Source organism: Hypanus sabinus, chromosome 12, assembly GCF_030144855.1.
Source record: "Hypanus sabinus isolate sHypSab1 chromosome 12, sHypSab1.hap1, whole genome shotgun sequence".
NCBI classification, from domain to species: Eukaryota; Metazoa; Chordata; class Chondrichthyes; order Myliobatiformes; family Dasyatidae; genus Hypanus; species Hypanus sabinus.
The window spans coordinates 85,409,912-85,436,017 of NC_082717.1; the positions used below are offsets into that span (position 1 = coordinate 85,409,912).

At 41.4% G+C, this 26,106-nt stretch overlaps 1 protein-coding gene across 5 annotated transcripts in view; it reads right to left on the reverse strand.

The window, feature by feature from the left end:
* Positions 1–26,106, reverse strand: part of LOC132403079 (pleckstrin homology domain-containing family G member 1-like) — a 193,291-nt gene that overhangs the window by 20,999 nt on the left and 146,186 nt on the right. For all 5 annotated transcript variants that reach the window (XM_059986348.1, XM_059986345.1, XM_059986347.1 and 2 more), the window contains 12 exons: positions 18,162–18,262; positions 11,570–11,639; positions 10,296–10,342; positions 8,906–9,056; positions 7,806–7,937; positions 6,406–6,588; positions 5,290–5,385; positions 4,492–4,578; positions 3,137–3,170; positions 1,794–1,883; positions 590–625; positions 420–436 (listed from right to left, as the gene is read on the reverse strand). In XM_059986348.1, the coding sequence (XP_059842331.1) occupies positions 420–436; positions 590–625; positions 1,794–1,883; positions 3,137–3,170; positions 4,492–4,578; positions 5,290–5,385; positions 6,406–6,588; positions 7,806–7,937; positions 8,906–9,056; positions 10,296–10,342; positions 11,570–11,639; positions 18,162–18,262 (1,044 nt within the window). The remainder of the gene's footprint in view (positions 1–419; positions 437–589; positions 626–1,793; positions 1,884–3,136; positions 3,171–4,491; positions 4,579–5,289; positions 5,386–6,405; positions 6,589–7,805; positions 7,938–8,905; positions 9,057–10,295; positions 10,343–11,569; positions 11,640–18,161; positions 18,263–26,106) is intronic.

A 26,106-nucleotide genomic window follows, 5' to 3' on the forward strand; every position in this document is an offset into this window, starting at 1 on the left:
GAAGTGTGGGATTTTTTAAAATTAAGCTGTACTGCATGCATTGTAAACATCTGGAGTATGACCACAATCCCATTGTCCTGAGCAGTGACAATGAAGTTCTATTCTATTAATTTCTAAAATACAAGCAGTCCAAACCACTTAACCTTAGTCTCTGGTTGTCATTGATATTGACAACTCTAAATGCCCAAGTGGGCTTCTTACATTTTTAATCACAGCTGGAAGTCATGAAAGACTCTACATTAAAATCAAATCTACTTTCTTATTTTCACTGCTTTATTTAAGTAACAACTCTCTTGAATCAATCACTTTAGCTGTAAGTTCAAAACCCAATTTTGTACCATTTGAAAACATTTCACAGACCTCCCCAGTTTCCTTTTTTAATAATCAAAATTGGCCCCACAAATCAAACATATTCTTACCTTGTCTTGCCTGGTATCTGAAATATGAAAAGGGCACAAAGAAAAAGGCATTAGTGAGAAAACACAATTTAACATGTTCAAGAACTTAAATGCCTACAAGTTTAAACTTGCTTAGTTGAAGATACTGTAGGTTACATTATTGTAAATGAATCACAAGTTTTGTTACTGACCCATTTGTTTGGGAGTCTTCATTCTTGCTGATGGCTCTGCAAAACAAAACAATTAAGAGTCAACAAAAGGACTTGTACCCAAGTCGGCACCAACTCCATCATATACCTGCAGTCAAGTACAGAACGTCCTCAGTTGCATAATGGTATTTACTACTGTCATGTGGAGGATTTGCATACATTTTAAAACTTTAGTGACATGGGCATCATTGGCAAGACTAAATTAATGCCCATCTCTATATACACCGATGGTAATGGCAAGACATTCCTGTTAATTGCTATAGTATGATGCAAGTGTTATTGTAATGTTTATCGGTTGGTAAGGAGCTCTCAGATCTTGCCCAAGGCAGGATAAAGAAATTCATGAATTGCGATGAGAACCAACATGCATATTTGAGAGTTTTGAGATTCCAAGGTACTTTGGTTAGCCAACTGGTGGAGCTTGAGAGTTTTGGACACTACAGGGTCGGCCATGACTACACAGCCAGGAAGGAATACATCTCAGGTTAACCAAGTGCGCTCAGCTATATGCCACCTTCAACACTCCTTGTTCTGTGAAATAAGTAATTCACACAAAATGCTGGAAGAACTCAGCAGGGCAGGCAGCATCTATGGAAATGAATAGTCAATGTCTCAGGCCAAGACCCTTCATCTAGACAGGAAATGAAGCAAGGTGGGGTGGGGTGGGAACAGAACCCAGAATAAGGTGAGGGAAGGAAGAGAGTACAAGCTGGATGGTGATAGGTGAAGCCAGATGGGTGGGGGAGGGAGGCAATGAAGTAAGAAGCTGGGAGGTTATAGGTGGAAAAGGTAAAGGGCTAAAGGAGGAGGAATCTGACAGAGGAGAGTGGACCATGCGAGAAATGTAAAGAAGAGGGGCACCAGAAGGAGGTGATAGGCAGGTGAGGAGGAGGTAAGAGGGGAATCAGAGTGGGTAATGGAAGGAGGAAGGGAGAGCAGGGGGGAATATCACTGTAAATTAGAGAAATTGATGTTCATGCCATCAGGTTGGGGGCTCCTAGGTAGAATATGATGTGTTTTGCTCCTGCAACCTGATAGTGGCCTCATCACGGCTGTAGAAGAGGCCATCAACCAACACGGCGGAATGAGAATGGGGATTGGAATTAAAATGGGTGGCCACTGGGAAATCCTGCCTGTCACAATGGAGAGTGTAAAAGACTTGTTTTGTGAAGGTGCTGTGTTATACCGGACTTCCTTCGGACTCTGCGTGGTGTGATTCCATCTTCTGCTTCTGCTTTCCTTTCGCCTTCTGGGCTGTAGTGGAAACCAGGGTGATCTGAAATGGAAATGATATTGTGATCAAGACATTTACTCTGGCTGTTCACAAACGAGGTTCTGCAGACACTGAAAGCCCCGAGCTGGACGAACTTAGTAAGTCAGACAGCATCTATGGGGAGGAATAAACAGTTGATGTTTCAGCCATAAGTGTTTGGTGAACTTCGATGAAGGTTATTTATCATCTAGAATGTTCATATTACCATTTTGTGAAGCAAACGACCAGTGAGGAAAAAAAACTGTCATTGCACATGGCAGCCAAGTATTGAAGACACCCAGTTCTGGAGGGGAAAGGAATAATAGGCTGAATGACCACTATGTGAGGCAAAAACCTTCAGCAGAACAAAGACCTACAAAGTGGCTGGACCCCTTTTCCATGCAGTTAGAAGCAATATGTCCACACTACCTGCTCTTAATTCTTTATAAATCTGTACCAGGTTTCCTCCTTGCTGAGAACAGAATTCACTGACCTCTAGATCCTCATCCTCTTGCTTAGGTCAGTTCCAAAAGCCCAGGTCTTGCCCCTTTGGTCAAAACCACCAATCAGACATTAATATCCCTCGTCCTTCTCGGTACATCCTGTAAGCACTTCTGCTTTTCTCCAACTCTTGGTCCTTGTGGAACCACCCTTTTATTTTCCCAACCCAATCCCTGGCAATTGTAACTTCAGTTGAAGACTATGCACCAAGCCACTCGATTTAAACTCCTCTTTATCCAAGTCTTCTCCTGTTCTGTCAACCTTCCCACTGTTTTCTTCTGCAGTTTGGCAACTACTTTGAAAATGTTTTTGGAATAAAATGCAGGCTGTTCGTCATAAGCACCTGTTGTTGCCGAAGTGGGTTACCGCAAATATGCAAAGAACGATGGTAAAACCTAGTTGCAAATAGGCTCATAAGGAGGAGACTTGAGTGACTGCTGAGACAACCAGACAAATGCTCAAACAAAAACAAAAATGGAATGCCCAATAGATAGTGGATAATGTTTTTCCTTCAGCTAGAATTCAACCAAATATAACTAGATCTTATTCCCAAGGAAAAGATTTCCCAAAGAGTGCATCTTCGCATGTTCTGGATGTTTCAGCAAGGTGTGGGACTGTGTGGCAGTCCAGATCTGGCGTAACGTAGATGGGAACATGTTCACCTTCAATGCATAGAATATAGCCATTATTAATATGCAGCTGAAGAATAGGCCAATCAGTATTGAACAATGAATTGGCAAGACACCCTCAAACAAAGCAAATCAAGCAATACTCACGGATAGCATCCATCTCCAGAATTGCTTGTTTAGCCTGTAAATAAAAATAGCGATTCTTTAGCCATTGAACACAATCCAGGCAACCAGTTGCTAACGTCAGAAATGAAAGCAGCTGAAAGCAGCCCTGTAGATCCCACCTTACAGAAACAAACAAGAGACGCAAGTGTTTGAAGTGGGTAAAAACAAGACTCTGGGAAACAAGACCAGTCTTGAATGAAAACAAAACAAAGTGAACAACTTCAAAAACCATTTAAAAGGATCACAATCAAATTTAATTATTTTGCTTTATCACAACCAAGACACAAGACCAGCAACATTGAATTAATTACAAATCTGCTTGCTGACAAAGGCCTATAACTGGAGGTTACAGCTGGGTGGATGTGGCAAATACATAATCCTATGTGGAATTGATTATGATTATGTGGGCTTCAAATAATTTGCCTTTGGCTGTGCAATTAGCAGCCTTCATTGCACAAAATGGAAATGAATTAAGAAACCATTTCTGAGTGTGTTCATACCCAGAACTTTCAGCTTTTGGTGCAAAGTGGGTTTGTTTCACTCCACACCATAACTGGGCTGTATGTGAACTGAACTTGTGGTCCCACCAGATACAAAAGCAAGGATTCCAGACACTCTTAATCTGGATCAACCCACCATTTACATATCACACAGTACCACTTTTGCCTATTTTATTAATGGATGTTGGTGGAATCTGCAAAAAAACAAATACAATTGCTCCAAAGATAGTGGAATTTTAAGTGCCAATGAACTCTGGCAATTATTACATGCCAATATTCCCAACCTATTTCATGTTGATACAAAAGGTAATGCTTGAGCACAATTTCTGCCCACAACATTAGGTGGAATGGCTGTCTTCCACAGATTATAACTAGGTGTGTTCACCACATTGGGCAAATTCTTGATTCTTGGGATACACTGGTAGTCATGATCACATTATGAAGTGGTACCTGTACCCACATGCCTGACCAGGCTAGTTTCTTCTCCTGATGAAATTACTTCAAATTTAGGTTAGTAGTGTCAGTCCCCACTGGGTTATAACAGAGCAGCCCATGGACATGCTGCCTCAGCTGAATGTAGGTCACAACCTACATACATCAAATACTCCACTACACTAATTACAGGCCAATTTTATGCCTTGACTGAAGTTAAGTTTGCAAGGTAACGAAGTGAAGTTATAAGCAATACCTTCCTGTCCAACATACTAGGCACATTTACCATTCTCATGGTTGTGTTTGTTGTCAAAACAGGTGATCAACTTTAAAAGTCGCATAAATTCTGGCCTAATTCTGCTACTATGTCTCCCTAAAGCTAACTAGGGTCATCTGATTTCACACCTTGGCTGGGATCTTGGCTGGATGATTTTCAAGAATAAGCCTCTTCAGATGAAGAATCCAAAGCCTCTTGTCTTGCATTGACTTGGCCTGCAACAAGATGTGACAAATATGAGAGGATCTGAAATGATGTGACATATGTAGAAACACTTCTAGACAGAATCCAAATTTCCACTGCATGTTTTATAAACAGTAGAACTTGGAACTTTTCAATTGACCTCTTCTTCATTCTTACCCATCATAAACCCCACTAAAGTTCAAGACAAAAGCTAGTATTTTGTTGAACAAGGATCCCAAGGGATTGTAGAGTAAGGGTCAGCAATTCAACTGTAATGTGGGCCTGAAAGGACTAAATACCCTGCTTTCATTCTTATGCAAATAGATTTGAACTTTAAAAACCTCAAGAAACTGCCGGGTCCATTTTTGAAGTCCATTTGGGGATTCTTTATCCACTTTTTGTAGCATTGGTAGGTGAATTGAAGCACATAAGTCTATGTAAGAGGAATCTTTCTTCATGGAATTATCACTATACATTATACAATTTGCAGAGGCCAGGTTTTAACCTCAACAGATGGGAACAAAGATTGGAGAATTAAGCAGCGGTGAATTAAGAGAGAATAGGAACTTGCTATTGCACAAGGTTCGGGGAGGGTAATTCTGGCTTCACATTCTTGCATAATACAACTATATTTGCTTCTAGAACATTAAGTTAATGACTGTTATTTTGTTCGCTAAACCAAGCCACCTTTGTCCAATAGAACACTACTGGTCATGGAAATTCATAATCAGAGGTTATCCTACCTGTACTGTGTGCTGTACTTTGGGATTCTTGTAGTGGAAAACACTGAAACCAAGAGGCTCCTTTGGTATCACCTCCACAAGCATCAAATTACAACACTGAAGAGAGAGAGAACATTACAACTTCATTCAACCCGAGCTCAATCCGGCATTTAACACACTGTTAGCCTTCTTCACACACTTATGAACTTGGCAGTTAAATTGTGCACATCAAGATCCAATAAACACTACAAAATCCAAACATTATGTACAAATTGGTTTTATATTGCTCCTTTACCATCCTAAAGTGCCATTAGGAATATTAATCAGGCCAATGTCAACTAAAAGCGAGGTGACCAGAAACTTGGCCAATTAAACAGATTTAGAGTTTTGGGGAAAGTAGAGCCGGAGGTTCCAGGGAAAGTACAAATGCCGCAAGGCACGACTGCCAGTGGTGGGAGTGCAGAGGACCAAAATTAAACGATCAGAGAATGCTTCCGATTGGTCATTATTGTAGATTCAAGTCGCTGAGGGTGCAGTAAGCATTTTAACCCAAAGGAGAAGAACCTTAAATGCGATGTTATTGGGCTGTGCAGCACAACAGTGCAACGAATGGAGCTGCTGCCCGTGTGGTAAGGGCTGTGCAGCACAACAGTGCAACGAGTGGAGCTGCTGTCCGTGTGGTATCTGGGTTTCGTCTGCGTGCTCCATTTTCCTCCCACGTCCCAAGAGACGTGCAGGTTTGCAAGTTAGTTGGCTGCTGTAACTTGCCCCTAGTGCAGGTGGGTGGTAGAATCTGGAAAGAGTTGATGAGGATGCAAGGACAGATTACAGGAAAATTGAAAGGAATGGTATTTACAAGTTGGCATGGATTAATTGGGCCAATGGCCTCTCACTACATTGTATGGAAATAGAGCCAATGAGTTTCCAGAAGATGGTGATAATATGTTATGGATGATGTAGAATGGAAGAGTGATCAGGAAAGCTGAAAAGGGTTGACTTTACTGATTGACGTTATAGATGGCTACAAAGACAACATTTCAGAGGAACTTTTCTGATACACTGCTGTACTGTCAATAGCAAACCATAGCACTTTTAAGTAAATGCAAGTGACCCAGATAGAAACAAAACTGTCCTTACCAAAATATGAGCTTTATAGGCATATGTTTCTTCCCTTTTTTTAGTGATGAGAAGAAGTTTATCTAAAAGAAACAAAGTGCGTTCATTTTTGGCCCGCTGAAAGCGAAATGTTCCCTCTAAGACCAGTTCTCCATAGCTGGTCAAGTCTGGACCTTTCCAATTTGTCAGCAGGCTTTGAATCTCCTTAATAAGAACACAGATATACAGTCAAACAGTGGCAATAAAGCAATTCATTTAATGCAATTAAAACACCCCTCCTGCCCTGTACTATTGTTAAATAACATCAAGCCTAAGCTGCATCTTTATGTCAATTACTTGCCTTGGTTCTATATTCCTTAAAGCCATTATCCCACTAAAATCCACCTTCCTCAGTTTTCAATCTGCAACATTTTAGCGAGCTAGTTCCATTATCCACAGCTTGTCTGCTTTTGGATCGGGAAGTTTATTTATGGATGAGTTGTCATTGTTTTGATGACATCCATCAACATATCAAATGGACATACAGGAGACCACCTTTTGGTAGCGTCAACTCCCAAACCATGGAACGTACCAAGCCGCCCAATGAGATCTATTGCTAACAGGACCTTATTTTTCTACCTCACTTTGTAGGAAACCACAGAGGGATTAACCAACAAAACAGCATAGTGCAATGCTATTTAATGACTCAGCGAAAAGTAAATTGTCAGTGTGAAGCAGCATTCGTTATTTTCAGTTAATAGTTATCTACTTCATAGCTTAAAGCTTAAACTCACTTGTCTGGATTCTGAGTAAAATGTGTCAAATATAGAAGAACTACTAACTGTTTTTATATCATCCCTAATACAACCCCTTTAATATCTATACTCAAGACAAGACAAATTTAGTCTAATATGTACTCCTAAAACAATCCAATTTTTCCACCAACATACATCTTGACAATTAGAACTTGCATTAATATTATCAAAGGAGGCTACATTCTAATTACATGACAAACTCCTCACATTATAATTATTATTTTGCTCCCTTGTTTTTAATTTGCTATTTACTCTTGCAATCTAACTGCACAAGTTTCTCAAGTTGCTTCAGCAATCCTGTGACATATCCCTACTGGTTACTGTCTTGTGGAAATGGCCAACAAAGTAGGTTAACAGACTCCTGGTTAAAAGTACCTTTCCTTATTTACCCCTTTTACTGCTCTCTTAGTCACTTTTACCCAACGGATATTCGAGAAGGGCAATTTTGGGTGGACTGATTTACCAAGTTTTTGCAGCCAAATGGCTCACTGCAGTTAACTGACTTCCACCCTGGATCACAGTCAGAATCAAATCTTTCGCAGTATAAAGAGTAACAACTGGTTTCCAGCACAATGGAAGTGGGCAATAAACCCTGGCAGCAGCAACACCACCCTCACAGTGATTTACCTGCAGCCGTACGGCATGCTCGTGTTTCCTCTTCATATCATTGATGTGCCAAGCTACCCTCTGCATTGTGTCAATGGCATCCTGCACCACATCGGAGCACTCTGTGTCTTTCTCCAGGTGGCTCACTATTTCCTGACAGCAATAGGCAAAAGGAAGAACAGATCATGAAACAAGTAGGGTCCCACAGTTCCCGGACAATTCCAACCAGGGCTGAGACTATTGCAACTGTCCTACTGAGTAGTTGTGGCATTTGCTTCGCACTCTAGGGCCACAATTTAGGTTGACATCAACAACCCAATTGTGATTTGGGTCTGGGGTTGAACAAGGTTATTTACATGAGCGCAGATGGAAATCAGAGGCTGGCAGCACTGATGGGCTGACCAGCGTTTGGAGAACAGGCCCTTTAATGACCAATGCCTGCCATCAAGTAAATTCTGCCAAAATTTATTTGCTTTCGCAAAGATTATGCAGAAGGGCAGAAATCACTATCAAAATGTCTTTAAACAGAAAAATTAGAAAAAAAAATTCTGATGTGGCAGTTAATAGTTATTTCCACTTCAAAAACGCCTATCTCCATGGACATAATGACATGAAGATTAATCTTCAAAAACAACTCAACCACACCAAAATAATCTCTACCTGTCCAAAACTTTCACTGGTTCTGGTATTAGAGTTGGCAATAATTATTTTTAGCTTTCGAGCATGTTAGTAAATAACTTATATAGCATTTTGGATTGGGCATTCTTTCTACCAACAGCCTGACACACCACACATTAAACATTTGTACCCAAAGGATCACTATCACGACTACTATTGGAATCAAAAAGATGAAAAGGTCAATGTCCTGAACATTCAAGGCACAGTCATCCAACTAAGTTATGTGGAGCTCAGTAAGTCTCTTGGGACTATAAAAATCCCTGCACCCTTACAAATGTTGCACCTTAACTAGACAACAGAGGCAGCCAATGATTAATCTGGGCCAGGTACTTAAACTTTAATGCTTATAATGACAAGGTAACATGAATGAAGGGCAGCATCAGTTTCCATTAAAATAATCCTCAGTTGCACTGGTTTGGGATCAAGAATGCCTGAGCACTTACATGCAAGAGAAGATGGTATTTTAGGATGCGTTGCACAGGTTTGAGAAGGTAGGATCCCAGTGGGAGAGAGTGTTTCAAGGTCTCCTGTCGCTCTCTGAAGAACTTAGCCAGCGCTTTGTTCCTCATGCATTCGGTTAACACTGCTACAGACCTGCATGTTACATAAAAGATCAGTGGCTCTGTTAAATCCAAGTTCTTGTACAAAACATGGACTTATCTTGATTACTTTAGTGTTGAGTCATGATGCTGGATCGGCGCCTTCTAATGACATTGCATTTTTGCCTTAATACAGACTTTAAAAAAAAATTGATTTTTCCTTCAATGCTTAGTTTTGGCACGGAGCAAAAGATCGAAACAAGGTATAGTCTCTAGTATCAGTTCTGCTCTTGGCAAGGAGTACAGCAGATCACTTTTGTCATTGTTTGCTTCAGGCTCCAAATCAAATACAAAATGCATGACTGGAAAATTGAAATATTCCTTTAATGTCCAAAAGCACATTTAAACATCTTGATAGAACTGAAAATTAATCACTTTTTTTTAAAAAAGAAAACTTCCACATCATTCATTCAACAAAAACTTCATGCTGTTTAATTTGTTTTTTAAAAAAATAATTCTGAGTGAGATAATGGTCACTGAACCCCACTGCAGTCCTCTAATGATGAACGAGTGTTCAACCTTGGCCGCGGATGCTGTCTCTTTGTGACTGCACGAGTTCTCCATGTTTCCTCCCAGATCCCAAAGACATGCTGGTTGTTAACTAACCACTATAAATTGTCCCTAGTATTGACGGATAGCAAAAGGATAATTGGGGAGGGGGGGATGGGAGGAGGGAGTTGATGGACAGAATGGAAAAGGTTAATTTAAAGGGAGGGAATGGGATTAATAGAATTCCTCCCATAGCCTGCATAGTTTCAGTGGGATTCTCTCATGTCATAAGAAAAATATGCAACTCTAAGATCTAAACTTCCAGATTCCATTATAATGCTGTCAGCTGACTGCCAGGTTTAGCTCCAGTGAAAGTACAGAGAAACAAGCGAGGCAGCAGAGCTTCTGGTAGACTGCCCTGGAGAAACTGAAACCAAGGAAAAAAGATAAAAATAAATTTTTTTAAATATCACCTTTTCTTCAAAAGCAATAGAAGCATTGTTCAAGTTATTGGATGTCTACATGATAATTTGAAGGAAATTTTGATCTAATTGAGTAACTGGGAAACACAAGATTGCTTTGACTCTGATTGAACCAATGCCATCATTATATAAAATTGGGCATGATGTAAAACCAGCATTCACTAACAGCAGTTCCCCAAGGGATGGATGAAGTTACAATTTCCCTCTTAACTGACCATTTAATAGCTTTTGGTCCAGCCCTCACGTTAATAATGCAGACCTACCTGGGATAGTTTGTGCAATACTGTGTATAGATGTGGAACTCTTCACTCTGAAAGAATCAAGATTAATAAACACATCAGACCCTGCTTGTTCAGCAAATGTCCCAACGTTAGATACATTAGACCTGTGATGGGTTTTCAAACACACCACCATCAGTGAAGACTACGCCACATCAAGACAGGACCTCCACAAAGGCTGCACAGGCTCCGTTTCAATGTTTAACTGAAGTACTTCAATTGCTCAAATGAATCCCATGGGGAAGGGAGAATTTTTTCCCCTCTTTGGAGGGGAAGTCCTGAACAGAGATTCTTTACCTATAAATGAATGCCATGACGTTCAGGGTGATATCAGGAAACACCTCAGCACAAAGTTCTGGGAACTCCTCCAAACACTTTGAGGGTCGGGGGTGGGCACATGAAAACACAGACTTGAAAGAACGAGTTTCTGTTGGCTACAAGTCTCATCTGAGTCTAAGAAGAGTCACGAGTTAACACCCGGATTTCAGATTAAGAGATGTAGCTCAACAGGTTAGGCTTTCTCACGTCTCAACTGGGACCAGTGGAAAGTACCGAACAGAGTCAAACCAGACAACACTCAGACAGCTTTACCCTGTACCCCGCGGTTTTGACATTGTTTCCATGCTATAATATCCTCAACTCAACAAGGCCCCAGTTGATGTGATATTATCAAAGAGATACTTGTTGAAACAAAAGAAGTCACCATTGTGTCACAATCCAAATAAATAGAATTGAAGTATATTAATAAAGTTAGTTTTGAATTAAACTCAGGTGATCCAAAGACATTCGGTTGGCTGTTTCCTTGACCTATGCGGCCAGGTGTGGCACAGTGAACAACCATTAGGGCTCTAGGGACCCAGGTGTGATTCTGACCATGAAAGCCATCCATATGGAGTCTACATGTGCTCTCCACCAAAGCGTTTCCTGATAACTCACTTGAATGTCATGGGTGTGACTGGAAACCAGAACATCTCATGTTTTGATCCCAAACTCCCGTTGGTTGGTTAACTGGCTGCTGACAGGAAAAGAACCAAAGGAGGATTGATGACCATGTGCAGGGGTACATCAGAATGAGAAGGGAATGGGCACTGAAGGGATTCCTCCTCTGGAAACAACCAGGAACCCATTGGGTCAAACAGCCGCCATGCTATTCTAAAGATAGACAAGAAGCAAAAAACATTGCGGGCCTACGCACACAAAGTCAAAGTTGCCTTTCTTTCAAGCTTGCAAACTTACTCTGAGGTCACAGCAGCATTTACCTTTGCTACAAAACATTCTGCAATTGCAACTGGGTCGCTGTCACAGCTCTCCAGGTCATGAAGCAGTTCACTGTAAATAAAAGGGAAAGACGCATTTTAAATAAATACCTACAGATATCATTCCGCGAGCTCCTGATCTGTAATTTATAACTCAGTGCCAAATTAGATGCTTGTAACACCATCTTAAAAATACAACCACAGTGCTTTTCATAACCTCAAGGCCACATTAGTCTTCATGATCCTAAAATACTTTAGAAACATAGCATGTTGCAATGCTGTCCATCCGTAGATCAGGTGCTCTTGAAGTAGGGCTGTGATAACCAGTTATTTGAGACAAGTGGGAGGAGCAAAATCGAAAGGGTCTCGGCCCAAAACGGTGACCGTTTATTCATTTCTATAAATGCTGCATGACATGCTGAGTTCCTTCAGTGTTTTGTGCGTTGCTCTGGATTTCTAGCATCTGTGTCTGAGAGAAATATTGGCCAAAACACAGGAGGAAATGGTCCTGCTATTATAGCACTTAAAGTTGCATTATATTCTATTCACAGCTCAAAACATGAAGCAGCCCGTGCAACAAAAAGTAGCATTCATGCATGAGCTGTAAAGTAGCAAGTAACATTTTCATCATAAATTGCCAAGCAATTACCATCTCCAACAAGAGCATCTAACCCCTTACTCTTGACAAAGAATAACAATGCCAATTTTCTCAAAATCCTGGGGATTACTATTGACCAAAATTTAAACTGGATCAGCCACAATTCGAGTGAGCAGGTCTGCAGCTAGATATGCTGCAGCAAGTGACATGTCCCTTAACACCAAAGCCTTCCCACATCTATAAAAAGCACACGTCAGCTGCATGAGAAATTTGCTACAGGTTGAGGACTCCGAAATTCTGAAATCCAAACGACGCCGATTGTTTCTAATACACCTTACATAAAACCTAAAGAAAGTAAAATACAAATACATGCACTGTTAACTTTTTATCAAGATGCAGCATCATAGGTGAAGACTGAAAGCCTGCCATTGTTCAACAGCTGATTCAGGTTTTCTCCCAATGCTGCCGAGCTGCTTTTGTTACCCTGCACACATTATATTGATGGTATGTAACAATGTTTACTGTTAAGTACATGTGTGTGATGAACAGGTGTAAGACAAAGATTGCTTACCAGTAGCACATAAATTCAAAGTGAGGAATGATGGTGATCCCAAGCTATCTCATTATATATTCCAAAATCCAAAACACTTTTGGATATGGGGTACTAAACTTATACTAGCAACTTCAACAACTCCAGCGCCACACCAGTCATATCTTCTTTAATGGTGCCCTTTCTACTACATTGAACCTTCATTCCCTCGACTGCAGAGTGTACCATCCACAAAATGCACTGTGGCTATTCTGCACGTCCAATGCCCATAACCTCTACCACCAAGGATAGGGAGTAGCAGGTGCACAGGAACAAAGTCCCTTCCAAATTGTCTACTATCCCAACTTGGAACCAAATCCTGATGAAGAGTTTAGCCTGAAATATTGATTGTTTATTCTTCTCCATTGATGCTGCCTGGACTGCTGAATTCCTCCAGAATTTTCTATGTTGCTTTGGATTTTCAGCATCTGCAGAATCTCACTTTTTGGAAGTAAATCTGCAATCTTTCATTACTGCTGGATCCAAGTCTAACTGGCCACCATGGTAGTGTAGCGGTTAGCACAATGCTATTAGAGCTCAGGGCACTCCTGAGTTCAATTCTAATGCTGTCTGTAGGGAGTCTGTACGTTCTCCCTGTGGAATGCACAGGTTTTCCCCAGGTGCTCTGGTTTCTCCCCGCAGTCCAAATACACACTGGGGTAGGTTAATTTGTCAATGTAAATTGTCTCATAATTAGCTAAGAGTTAATCAGGTTTGTCAGGGATTGATAGGGTGGCATGGCTCAGAAGGGCCTACTCCGTGCTCTATCGTGAAATAAATCAATTAATCAGTTAGGTCCCTATCCAATGAATATCAAAATTCACAATTAATACTACCTAATTTAAATCAATATTGTTTACCTTCTAACTGATTGAATATTTGGTGAAGATAGATGGCACTTGGAGATTTATGAGCAGTTTTGGGCCCCCATTGAAGAAAGGATGTGCTGACATTGAAGAGGTTTCCGAGGAGGCTCACAACAATGATTCTGGGAATGAAAGGCTTATCGTATGAAGAGCGATTGACGACTCTGGTCCTTTACTCACTGGAACTTAAAAGAATGGGGAGGGGGAATCTCAGTGAAACCTACTGAATGTTGAAAGGCCTAGATAGAGTAGATAAGGAGAGAATGTTTCCTATATTGGGGGAAGACTAGGACTAGACAGTAGAGCCTCAGGATAAAGGAATGTTCATTTAGAACAGAGATGAAGAGGAATTTCTTTAGCCAGAAATCTGTAGAATTTGTTGCCACAGGCAGCTGTAGAGGCCAGGTCATTGGGTGTACTTAAGGCGGAGGTTGAGAAATTCTTGATTAGTCAGGGTGTAAAAGGTTACAGGGAGAAGGCAGGAGAATGGTGTTGAGAGTGTAATGGATGAACCATGATGTAAAGGAGGGACAGACTCAACAGGCCAGATGGCCTAGTTCTGTTCCTGTGTCTTATGATTTTATGATTAACAATGTCTAGGGAAAAAAAACAAATAGCCTGCATAATGAGGTGCAAGTTGGTTAGGCAAGTGGGCAAAAAGTTCGCAGATGAAGAGTGTAATGTGGTAAAGATGAGAATCATCTACTTTGGAAAGAAAGAAAAGAACAGAAATCTGAAGTCTAAATTGAGCAAGACCAAAATCATTGTATTAAGGAATTTGGGAGATGCTTCCTTGAAACATAGTGGCCTATCCAGCCCCTTCAGAATCGTAATCCTTTTTCTTCATCTTGGTTACTCAGCCCTTTAAGGTTGGTCCTTCACACAATAATCCTAACTGGATGGCTCACATTCCTCATCATCCCTGATCTTCAACAATAACCCAAACAGGCTGAAAGCAGAACAGACTGCTCTTAGAGAGCTGCTAAATGAAATGCCTACAGTATAACAGTAAAAATATGAACCAGAGCATTACAAGTGTATTGAGAATTGATAAAAGGCTCATATCAGTGACAGCCTCCCAGATAACCTGGACCCCTGCAATTCACATACTGAAAAGTCTACAGAAGATGCCATCTCCCTTGTGCTACATTCAACTCTAGATCACCTCAGCATAAGAATACACGTCAAGATGCTACCCATCGTTTAGACTTCCATACCATAATAACTGATAAGTACAACACTTGGCTCTTGGACATGGCACCATCATCGGTAACTGGCTTCTGGACTTGCTGACTAGCAGATCTCAGTGTGTGAGAATCGGCTGTAACATTTCATCCACCCTGATCCTCAATGCTCGTGCGCCCCAGGGCTATGTGCTCAGTCCCCTGCTGGGCTCCCTCTACATTCACAAAGGTGGAATGAAATAAGCGCCAACATGATAAGTTTGCCAGTGATCTGGATAATCTGGATCGAGAATAATGATGAGATGGAGTATGGTAAAGCAATTGCAAAGTTAAAGTCAGCCCACCATGAATACTTCCATCTATAGCCTATGATGCTTTGTTACTTTTTTTTTGTCCAAACACTAACTGCTGAACAACCATCTTTGTACTGTTGGCCAATTTGTAGCTATCATTTCAAGTCATTCATGAATAGACTGAAAAGCTGAGCTTCCAGCACAGATGTCTGATAAGACCTACTCAAACTGGTGAATCAACCCATTCCAACCAAATCTTAGTTTTCACCCCACGCCATGTCATTACTCTGGGACCCAGGTTTCTGGGGCACCGTTTGTTACTATTACATAGCAGAAAACTTTAATAAAACGTTTGATGGAAATGCAAATGTAAACCGATCCTGAAAGAACCTAAACTGTCTGCAGATATTACAACTGCTCACGTGTTTGCTTTCTAAGCTGCACTTTGAATTATAACATGATTTACATTGGTGGAATCAGGTGCCTCTGAATCTGTTATTTCATGTTCAGCCGTCTTCGCTTCTGCACGTCTTAACATGTGCAAGACAGCAAAAATATTTCATTACTTTCAATGTCCGTTTTATCCTGTTCTCTCACCCAAGTCAGAAAAATGCAGATCTATTCCTCTTTCCAGGAGCCTTGGATGCCTGATGCAGGTTCATATAATCATGTCAATGTGAGGAAATGCTTCAGGAGCAGGAAGAGTTCTTTCCAAAAGACATTAATCTGAAAGACAACTGTTCAATGTTCTGCAGGTGGATTGCATTAGTTTAAATTAACATCATGGTTGGCACATATATTATGGGTCAAAGGATTTGTTTCTGTGTTTTACTGTTCTATATACACAAGGAGATCTAAAATATCCCATAAAACCATCCATGGAACACTATTGCCCCTGGTGTTCTTTCCAAGACTGTATGCTCTAATATGAGTACTGTTGTTTACTGTGGTAAAGGTGTCTAGGGTTCTGGATTCCCAAAGAGGTTTGAATATGCAGAAGTCTTGTTGGTTGACAAATGCTCCCATAGCAAATATGCATTTCCACAGAAGTACATACCTACACCTTAAAAAGTTGAAGTAAACATGTAATGTAAATACCAAAACTGTATTTAAATCACCCGTTGCTAACTTTACTTGAGGAGAAAACCTCAATGTAATGAGTTCAGATATTCCAAAGAGAATTCTCCCACCATATCTCCTCCCAAATGCCTGCCCGTGTTGAATAAATATTTCTCACGCTAAATATCTCCATGTGTCTCATTCTTCAATGTCACAAATAGGCCAATACTGTACCGTGAATTCAAATTCTCTGCAACTTAAAGATCTTGTGTACACTGTGAGAAAGGTGATAGACGTGAAGTTAATAGCAGCTTTTCAAAAAGGGGTTGTTATTTTTAACAAGGAGCAGGGAGAGTGGGGAAAAGGCAGCGGAGTCGGACTAATTAGTTAGTTCCTCCAAAGAAGCAACACCAGGCCAGCTGGCTAACTCTAATCTATCAAATTCAATGAAATGAAATAATAATTGTTAACATACAGCAGTGTGTTAAAGTACAGACCCTTCAGCCTATGATGTTGTGCCAACCTTTTCATCTACTCCAAGACTAATCTAACCCCTCCCACCCACATAACCCATCATTTTGTTTACATCCATGCGCTCAAGAGTTTCTTAAACACTCCTTATGTATCTGCCTCTACCACCACACCTAGCAAGGGGCTCCATGCACCCATCACTGTGTTACAAAAAAAAACCTGCCCACGACATCCCCCTACACGTTCCTCCAATCACCTTAAAATTATGCCCCTCATGTCAGCCATTACTGCCCTGGGCAGAATGCACTGCTTGTCCACTCTGTCTGTACCTCCTCTATCTTGTATACCTCCATGAAATCACCTTTCATCCTACTTCACTTCCAAGAGAAAAACCAGCACTCTTTCAAACTCTCCTCATAAGATGGGCTCTGTCATCCAGACAGCGTTCTGGAAAATCCAAAGCACCACATTCTTCCTATGATAAGGCATCCAGAACTGAAGACAATATTCCAAGTGTGGTCTAACATGTTCTCAGTAATATTTTTATTTGCAAGTTAATGAAGTTGATTCTACGGTTGTTGTTACAAAGTATTAAAAAGATGTAGAACTAGATGGGGGACAAAACGACTTCATCCTTTTGGGACCAAGGCATCACTGAGAAAGCCAGCATTCATCAACCTGTCCTAAATGCCCTTAAATTTAGTGTTTTGTGATACCATTTTAATGCCTGTGAGACTCCCAGGCCAGAACAGATAAGGATGGCAAATTTCCCTTCCTGAAGAACATTAAGTACAGTGGTCAACATTGTTGACAAAATTTCTATCAATAAAATTGCCACAGGTGATGCGATGGGTTTTGACCAGCCTCTGGATTGGCTGGGCTATGCTGTCATTGCATCCAGTAAAAACTTGAGGTTAGAACTGACAGAATGGATGGGGCGAATAGCCACAGTACAGTTCAATTCCACAGCTCTGTCTATGTCCTCCAGCTACGCCTTCAATGATCCTTGCTCTTCTTCATGACCAGTGCTTTTCCCATTCTCTCACTTCCTCTACATTAAGCTGAATTACAGTGACACTGAGCCGAATTAGAAGCAGCTGTTTAGTAAAAAAGTGTTTTAGTAGGTACTTTGAAAGGAAGAAAGAAGAGACAGAGTGGTACAAGAGAAATAATCCCAGAACACTGGGCTCTGCTTGTCTGCCTTTGGTCAAGCAATGAAAAATCAGGAAGTTTTCAAAACTGGCTGAATGGGGTTCTAACATTTCAAATCACATCTCATTTGAGAGGAGAACAGCAGAAATGAACAGTTTGCATTTCGGTATCTGTGAGCCAATTCACCAGAAAAAGAAGAAGAAGAGAGTCCTTAACTCTGAGCGGAGTCATGGGACATCGTTGTGATGGCATTCTTTTTTGCAGGCTTTCTTGTTTTTACGAGGCCGAGTTGCTAGCTTGATGCTCAACCCAGCACGGATGGAAAGTGTGCAAGGGGGAAAAGTACAGAGGACAGAGGATTTATTACAGCAGGACCAGCTTACCTGTTGAAGCGATAGATGTCGCCAATATTCCCAAACAAGGCCAAGCGGTCTTCTGTCCCCAGGGGGAGCCTTGATTGGTCCATGATACAGTCAAGATAGTCCTAAAGAGCACAAGATCAACATATTAACACAAAGCAAGAAACAGATGATAGCACCATCCAGCACTAACTTTACAATGCTTTCCATACACCTGGATTCCTTAACAAATGGGAAAGTAGCTTAACTTCCTTTTATTCTCCACCTGCCCCTTCGGATCAAGAGTGTTTTATCCTTCTACTCCCATTAGAAGGAATCTCAAACATCAATTATTGGAACAAGTTTCAAAATTCAGTTTCTGAGAATGACCATTTTGGGTCTAAGAATAAAATTCCTAGAATAAGCTCCATTATGGCCACGAGCCCCCAGCCCCCAGCCCCCACCCCCAGCATTCAGGACATCTTCAAGGAGTGATGCCTCAAAAAGGCAGCATCCATTATCAAGAACCCGTGTCACCCAGTACATGTCCTCTTCTCATTGCTACCAATAGGGATGTGATACAGGAGCCTTGAAGGCACACACTGATTCAGGAATCACTTTTCCCCTCAGTCATCAGATTTCTGAATGGACATTGAACCCATAAACTGTAGCTCACTACTTTTTATCCCCTCTCTTTTTACACTGCTTATTTAACTTTTTATATATACTTAGTTTTTTTTAAAATTATGTATTGCAATCTACTGTTGCTGCACAAGAACAAATTTCATGACATATGCCAGTGCTATTAAACCTGATTCTGATTCTAAGTTTAAGTATTTCAGAAGTTATTCAACCAAACAGGCAAATCAGTTTTTAACGTTCACACCAACATTCTCCCAACAGTTGTCTGCACACCCCTCCATTTCTTTATTGACCATTTCCGATATCAATTGGTTTACCTCAGCAGCCCAAATGTTAACAAGCTTTACATTCCCTAATCTGAGTTAGTTTCTCCCGCACCCAGTTTTGGTGATAATGTAAGTTTGCTCACTCAATTTAATATCCATTCAACCTAATACACAGATAATTTTTAAAAATACCTTTAAAACAAATCTAAGGAAACAAAGCCCTAGCATGTTCAGTGCTGCCTGGTGGAACCTAGGGTTTACATGTTGCCTGGCCCTTTTGAATTAATTTCTCTTGTGCACCCTTTTTTGAAATCTGCATGCCAGGACAATGCAGGTGTTTAACAGCTTGTTAGTGTTTGCTTCAAGGTAAAAACAGCCAGAGTTAATTTACTGAATCAACTCAAATAGAATCATGAAAAAGAGGCCATTCAGCCCATTTGGTTCTGTGCTGATTCTCTGAAGAGTGATTCCAATGAGCACCTCTGCTCACTGGATGAAGGTAGCCACCAGAAAATGAAGGTCAATTAGACCAGAAACTAGCAACCAAAGATGAAGGGTGTCAGCCTTTAAAGGGCCCAGAGCCAAGTGCTGTGGATTGGAGTACAAGTGAACAAACACCAGTTGGTGGCATTCAACCGAGCACATGAGATCCATCACTGGAACGTCTGCATTAAATATAATAATGTTCCTCCATCCGCTTGCGGCAACATTAGAACTCGACGGCAAGACCAACAGACCAGAGAAAACAAACATTTCCGTTGACCAGGACCTGAACAATATCCCTTACCATCACTTGGACACATAACTGCACACTTGACACTGTCAGAGTCATAGAGCAATACAGCTCAGGTCTTTTGGTTCAACATTCCATACCGACCACCCAACAATTCCCAATTTCCTTTGTTCACCCCATATCCTTCTAAAGCAAAGGTTTCCAATTTTTTTTAATGCATGGACCCCTACCATTAACCGAGGGGTCCACAGACCCAGGTTGGGAACCTCTACTCTAAGGTCACGTACCTGTCCAAGTGCTCATTAAAATGATACTATAGTACAGGCATGGGCAAACTACGGCCCGCGGGCCATATGTGGCCTGTTAAGCTTTTTAATCCGGCCCGCAGAACTTGATGAAATTATATTAATAAACCTTGTTAATGTTTTTTCCCCGCAATTCTGGCGTTTTCCCAATAGATGACGCACTCTATATACATTGACCTTTGTTGAGGTGCAGCGTATTACTCCACATTTGCGCTTTACTTGGTGACCTTGTGGCGACCCATTTCCTGGCACATCCGAACCGGCTCACAATTAGCCAGCGTTCCGGCTAAGGAAGATAGCCTGTGGGGATTTGCGAGCACAGAGCTCCGCATACTAGCGCGCTCTCACTGTTCTGTCATTGTGCGGGTCGTCGTTGAGTTTTGGCACAGGGGACAATTGAATAAGAAGGAGCAGGACAAGTAGACCTGCATCTCCTACCGTTTTTGAAATAAAGACAGTCAGGAGGAGAGTGATGATGATAATATCTTGAAGGATAACAGAATTTTCAGTGCTTTAAAATAATAACTGTTACTATTAAAAAAAGCTGTATTTTATTCATTTAATTTTCAGTGTTTTAAAAGTCATTTCAATAAATAGCTAAATACCATGGGACTTCAAAGACAGATATTTTGTAATGCATTTGTTCATTTTCAATTGAAATTAAAGCACATGCTTTCTACATATCCCATGATATTTTATTTTCTCTTATGAGGTGTATTACCAAAACACTCCGTCCATCTGCTCCTGGTCCGGCCCCCCTGTCAAATTTTAGAACCCTTTGTGGCCCTCAAGTCAAAAAGTTTGCCCACCCCTGCTATAGTACATGCTTCAACCTTTTCCTCCGGCAGCTCATTCTGAATTCATACGAATTATTCTTGAAGTTGCATAGAAAACTGAACACAGGTTACAGGATGTCCAATATGAAACATGAGACAGACCCAAAAATAAGATGCCTAGCTCTGCACTTTGTCATGAACTCCAGAACAACACTCAGAAAACTTTAATAGGATACTCTATGCATGAGCAGAAAATTATAAATTCACTAGTTTGTTACTGTGGTCATTCAGATCATGGCACACACTTGAAGAAAATAGTGGAACTCAGACAGCCAGGCAGCGTTAAACTTGTGGGTCAAAAATCCTCTTTCAGAACCTCTGCACTTCTCCAGTTCCTCCACATTGCCCAATCTACAAACTCCTTTCATTCTCCCAAATGAGCAGTAGGTCATCCAGGTACAACTCCCTAACACGGTCTATAAGGAGCTGCAAATGGATGCCGCTCTCGCAGATGTAGTCATCAGGGGTACTGGAGGTCTCCCTGAATTCCCACATCATGGAAGAGAGCACACCACTGTCCTGACATGCATTTTTGTCACTCTACCAATGCAATGATAAAGAAAGACTTGTGCACCATTTTGTTTTCCTTGAAACGCTTAATGTGTACAAATTAGCAGCCAAGCTTTGTTGCTGACAAACATATCTAGATTTCAGAACTACTTCACTGGAAGCAACGCACACTCTGGCTATTGATCCTATGTCACAGTTTCAGAAGTGACAGACTAATCCGTTTACAGATCATTTCCTCCCAACAGTCTAGAATTTCCAATTATTCACACATCTCTTACAGGTTTTCTTCATTATCACAAATGACCATCCAGCATATTTACCACATGTAAACACACTGCATGCATCAATATTAAGATTAGTCCATCATTTGTAAACTTTACCGACATTTTTCAGTGGTTTCTGGGTACTCTTTTCCAAGAGTTACAGTATTGAACCCCGAGGGCCTTAGATGAACAATATCAGGATCCTAAATAACACCCTGCTCTTCACTTCTGCCTTTTGCTAACTGTCTTTGTCTAACTGATTTTCTTCATGTTCTTCACAAGATGTTTTCTTTTTAAATGAAAGAGCAGTTCTGGATTTAGGAAGAGTCAATTCCAAAAGTAAAATAAAGGCCTGGATTAATTAGTGCTTTGGATCTGGGTGCAGCTTAAGTAAAGAGTATGGAAATAAAACAAGATGTATATTAAAGATTAGCTCAGCTTCCAAGTCCAAAATCTGAAATGTTTTCAAATGCACAATCCACACTGCAATCAGCATCTTGTAATACAGCTAATTACAGTAAGTGATAATTCACAAGGAACTTACCCACTTTGATGCAGTTTTAAATGTCTTTGCTTTAATTCTGCACTAATCAAAACCTACCATGCCTCCAACATTGATCCCATTTGTTGACAAAGACAAGAATACATTTTAATTAGATCGTAATTTAAAAGCTTCCAAAATAACCCTAAACTTTTTTTTAAACTGGTAAAATCAAACATTTCTACTTTGCGCTTCTACTCAACTAAGTACAAATACAGATTCAGAATCCCTTGAAAGTGGCATCATAGATAAGCTGGGTCGTAAAGATTGACCTTTGAAAATCAAAGAACTGAGTACAGAAATTGGAATGTTATGTTGAAGTTGTACAAGACATTGCTGAGGCCTAATTTGGAGTATAGTGCACAGTTCTGGTCACCTACCTATATGAAAGATATCAATAAGATTGGAAAAAGTGCAGAGGATTATAAGGATGTTGCTGGGACTTGAGGACCTGAGTGATAGGGAAAGGTTGAATAGGTTAGGACTTTATTCACTGGAGCGCAGGAGAATGATGATAGATCTTAGGGGTATACAAAATTATGAGGTGTATAGATGGGGTAAATGTAAGCAAGCTTTTCCTCCTCACTGGGGTTGAGGTGAGAAGAGAACTAGAGGAGGTAGGTTTAGGGTGGAATTTTTAAGCGGAACTTCTTCGCTCAGAGGATGGTGCGAGTGTGGAATGAGTTGCCAATGGAAGTGGTTAATGCGTGTTCAATTGAAATATTTAAGAGAAGTTTGAAAAGGTACATGGTCAAGAGGTGCAGGGACAGCCATGGCTAGGGTACGAGTAAGAAGGACTAGGCAGAACAGTTCACATGGACTGGATGGGCCAAAGGGCCTGAGTTTGAGCTGCAGTGCTATGAGACACTAACTAGCGTGTGTGAGATGAAAGGGAACTTCCAATGGTGATACCAGCTGCTACTCAGTACTAAACGGAAGCAGTATCAATGATCTTTCCCAATACCAACTGGGAAATCTGGACTAAATTCTGCTGCCAAGATCAACTACAAAAGCAGGTATTTTCTCAGATGCAAAATTAAAACACCACCAAACCTTGCCACAATTAATCTCAAACCAACTGAGCCCAAGTACTTAGTCTTTCCCCTTACCCAATGAAGAGACATTAATAGAAAAGATACAACATCCCACAGAGGATATGTATCCTTCTGGATGCCAATATAAAGGACACTGGCAGTATTACAAAACAAGCCACTCTGACTTTGATCAAGCTCTTTCAATTTCTTTCCTTTTCCCCAAACCAACAAAGTTCCCCAATGTCCTTCAGGCACAGATCCTATGAGATGATGAACTGAAGGTCATCATGACTCCTGCCAATGCTACTGACTCCTTTCCAGGTAGCATGTCAAGTCTGGCCGATCCCTCTTTCCTTCCAACAGGACACCAGCCAAAGACCAGCAAATTCCTCTTCAATGAAGCTCAAGACCAGATTCTTCCCGATGCTCACAAATAAGTACAACACAAGGTGATGGTTGTTTACCCAACTGGATAAGGCAACAAGGAGAGATCTGCACATGCATTGCCCTTTTCTCAGCCTAAATGATGTCCCAGAGTGCTCAAGACAAATAAATGAAGAACCTTTGATGAGAGCTCACTGCTGCAAGCAGTTAAGTGATCTCCCATAAAACAGCAGTACAATATTGACCAGCTAATGACACCAAGGAATGCTGTTTGAAGGGGGGAAAAAAAATACCAGAAAAAATATGGAGAACTCTATTGACCTTTGGAAGAACAAAGAGAGGGAAGGGGACTTACAGTGCCTTGAAATAGTATTCAGCTCCCAACCCTTTGTTCTTATGAGTATTACAAGCAGGGATTTCGAGCAACTTAACTGAGAATTTTTATTTCTGAATCACATGTCCTTTTTTTTTGGGGCTCTCCTGTGGGGGGGGGGGGGGTAAAAAAACCCAGGGATAATTGTAAAGTATGAAAAACTAAAAATTCAGAAATCGAAATGTCAGCAGTTCAATACCCTTTTGCTCAGTATTTAGTTGAACCACCTTTCACAGCTATTACAGCCAGTAGCCTTTTTAGACAAGTTTCTATTAGCCTTGCTGAAAATGATGGAGCCCATTCCTCCTTACAGACTGTGCCAAGCTAGTTGAGGAGCAGCATTGTATGACAGCCTTGAGGCCTTGGCAGAGATGTCTGATCGAGTTAAAGTCAGAACTCTGGGCCACTCAAGTATATTGATTTTCTTCCTTTGAAGCCACTCCATTGTTGCACTGGCAGTGTGCTTTGGGTGTTCCCTTCGTCCACCATCAACTCTGCTCTCAAATGCATCTCTCCCATTTCCCGTACATCTGCCCTCACCCCATCCACCCGCCACCCCACTCGGGATAGGGTTCCCCTTGTCCTTACCTACCACCCCACCAGCCTCCAGGTCCAACGTAAAATTCTCCGTAACTTCTGCCACCTCCAACGGGATCCCACTACCAGACACATTTTTCCCTCCCCCCCTTTTCTGCTTTCCGCAGGGATCGCTCCCTACGCGACTCCCTTGTCCACTTGTCCCCCCCATCCCTTTCCACTAATCTCCCTCCTGGCACTTATCCTTGTAAGTGGAACAAGTGCTACACCTGCCCTTACACTTCCTCTCTCACCACCATTCAGGGCCCCAGACAGTCCTTCCAGGTGAGGCGACACTTCACCTGTGAGTCGGCTAGTGTGGTATACTGCGTCCGGTGCTCCCGGTGTGGCCTTTTATATACTGGTGAGACCCGACGCAGACTGGGAGACCGTTTCGCTGAACACCTACGCTCTGTCCGCCAGAGAAAGCAGGATCTCCCAGTGGCCACACATTTTAATTCCACGTCCCATTCCCATTCTGATATGTCTATCCATGGCCTCCTCTACTGTCAAAATGAATCCAAACTCAGGTTGGAGGAACAACACCTTATATACCGGCTGGGTAGCCTCCAACCTGATGGCATGAACATTGACTTCTCTAACTTTCGTTAATGCCCCTCCTCCCTTCTTACCCCATCCCTGACATATTTAGTTGTTTGACTGTTCTCCATCTCCCTCTGGTGCTCACCCCCACCTTTCTTTCTCCTGAGGCCTCTTGTCCCATGATCCTTTCACTTCTCCAGCTCTGTATCACTTTCGCCAATCACCTTTCCAGCTCTTGGCTTCATCCCATTCCCTCCGGTCTTCTCCCATCATTTTGCATTTCCCCCTCCCCCCACTGTTTTCAAATCTCTTACTATCTTTCCTTCCGGTTAGTCCTGACGAAGGGTCTCAGCCCGAAACGTCAGCAGTACTTCTCCCTATAGATGCTGCCTGGCCTGCTGTGTTCCACCAGCATTTTATGTGTGTTGTTGCTTTGGGTGTTGACCTGATGAAAGACAAACTTTCTCCCAGTTTAAGCTTTCTGGCAGAGGATAGGTGGTTTTTTATCCAGGATCTGTGCATTTACCAGCATTTGGGCATTTCTAGTCCCTCCTTCTGCAAAGCATCCTCATAGCATGATGCTACCCTCTACCATTCCTTACTGTAGGAATGGTGTTACCTGGACGATGCACAGTATTAGATTTACACCACAAATACCACTTAATGTTGAGGCCAAAAAGTTCCACTTTATTCTCATCCGGCTACAAGAACTTGTTCCACGTCTTTACAGTATCTTCTAAGCAATGCTTTGCAAGTCCTTATGAGCAAGGATATGCTCTTTTTTTTAAAAAAAGCCAGGGCTTCTTCCTTTTAGAAATAGCATTTTACGCAAGGCCTTAGAGACTGTGGAGCATGAACTTCATCTCCACTGACACTGACTTCTGCAGCTCACTCAGAGTGACTGGTTGGCATCACAGTAGCCTCTCTTACAAATGCCATTCTTCTCCGGTGATTAAGTTTAGAGGGGCAACCTGACTTAGGCAG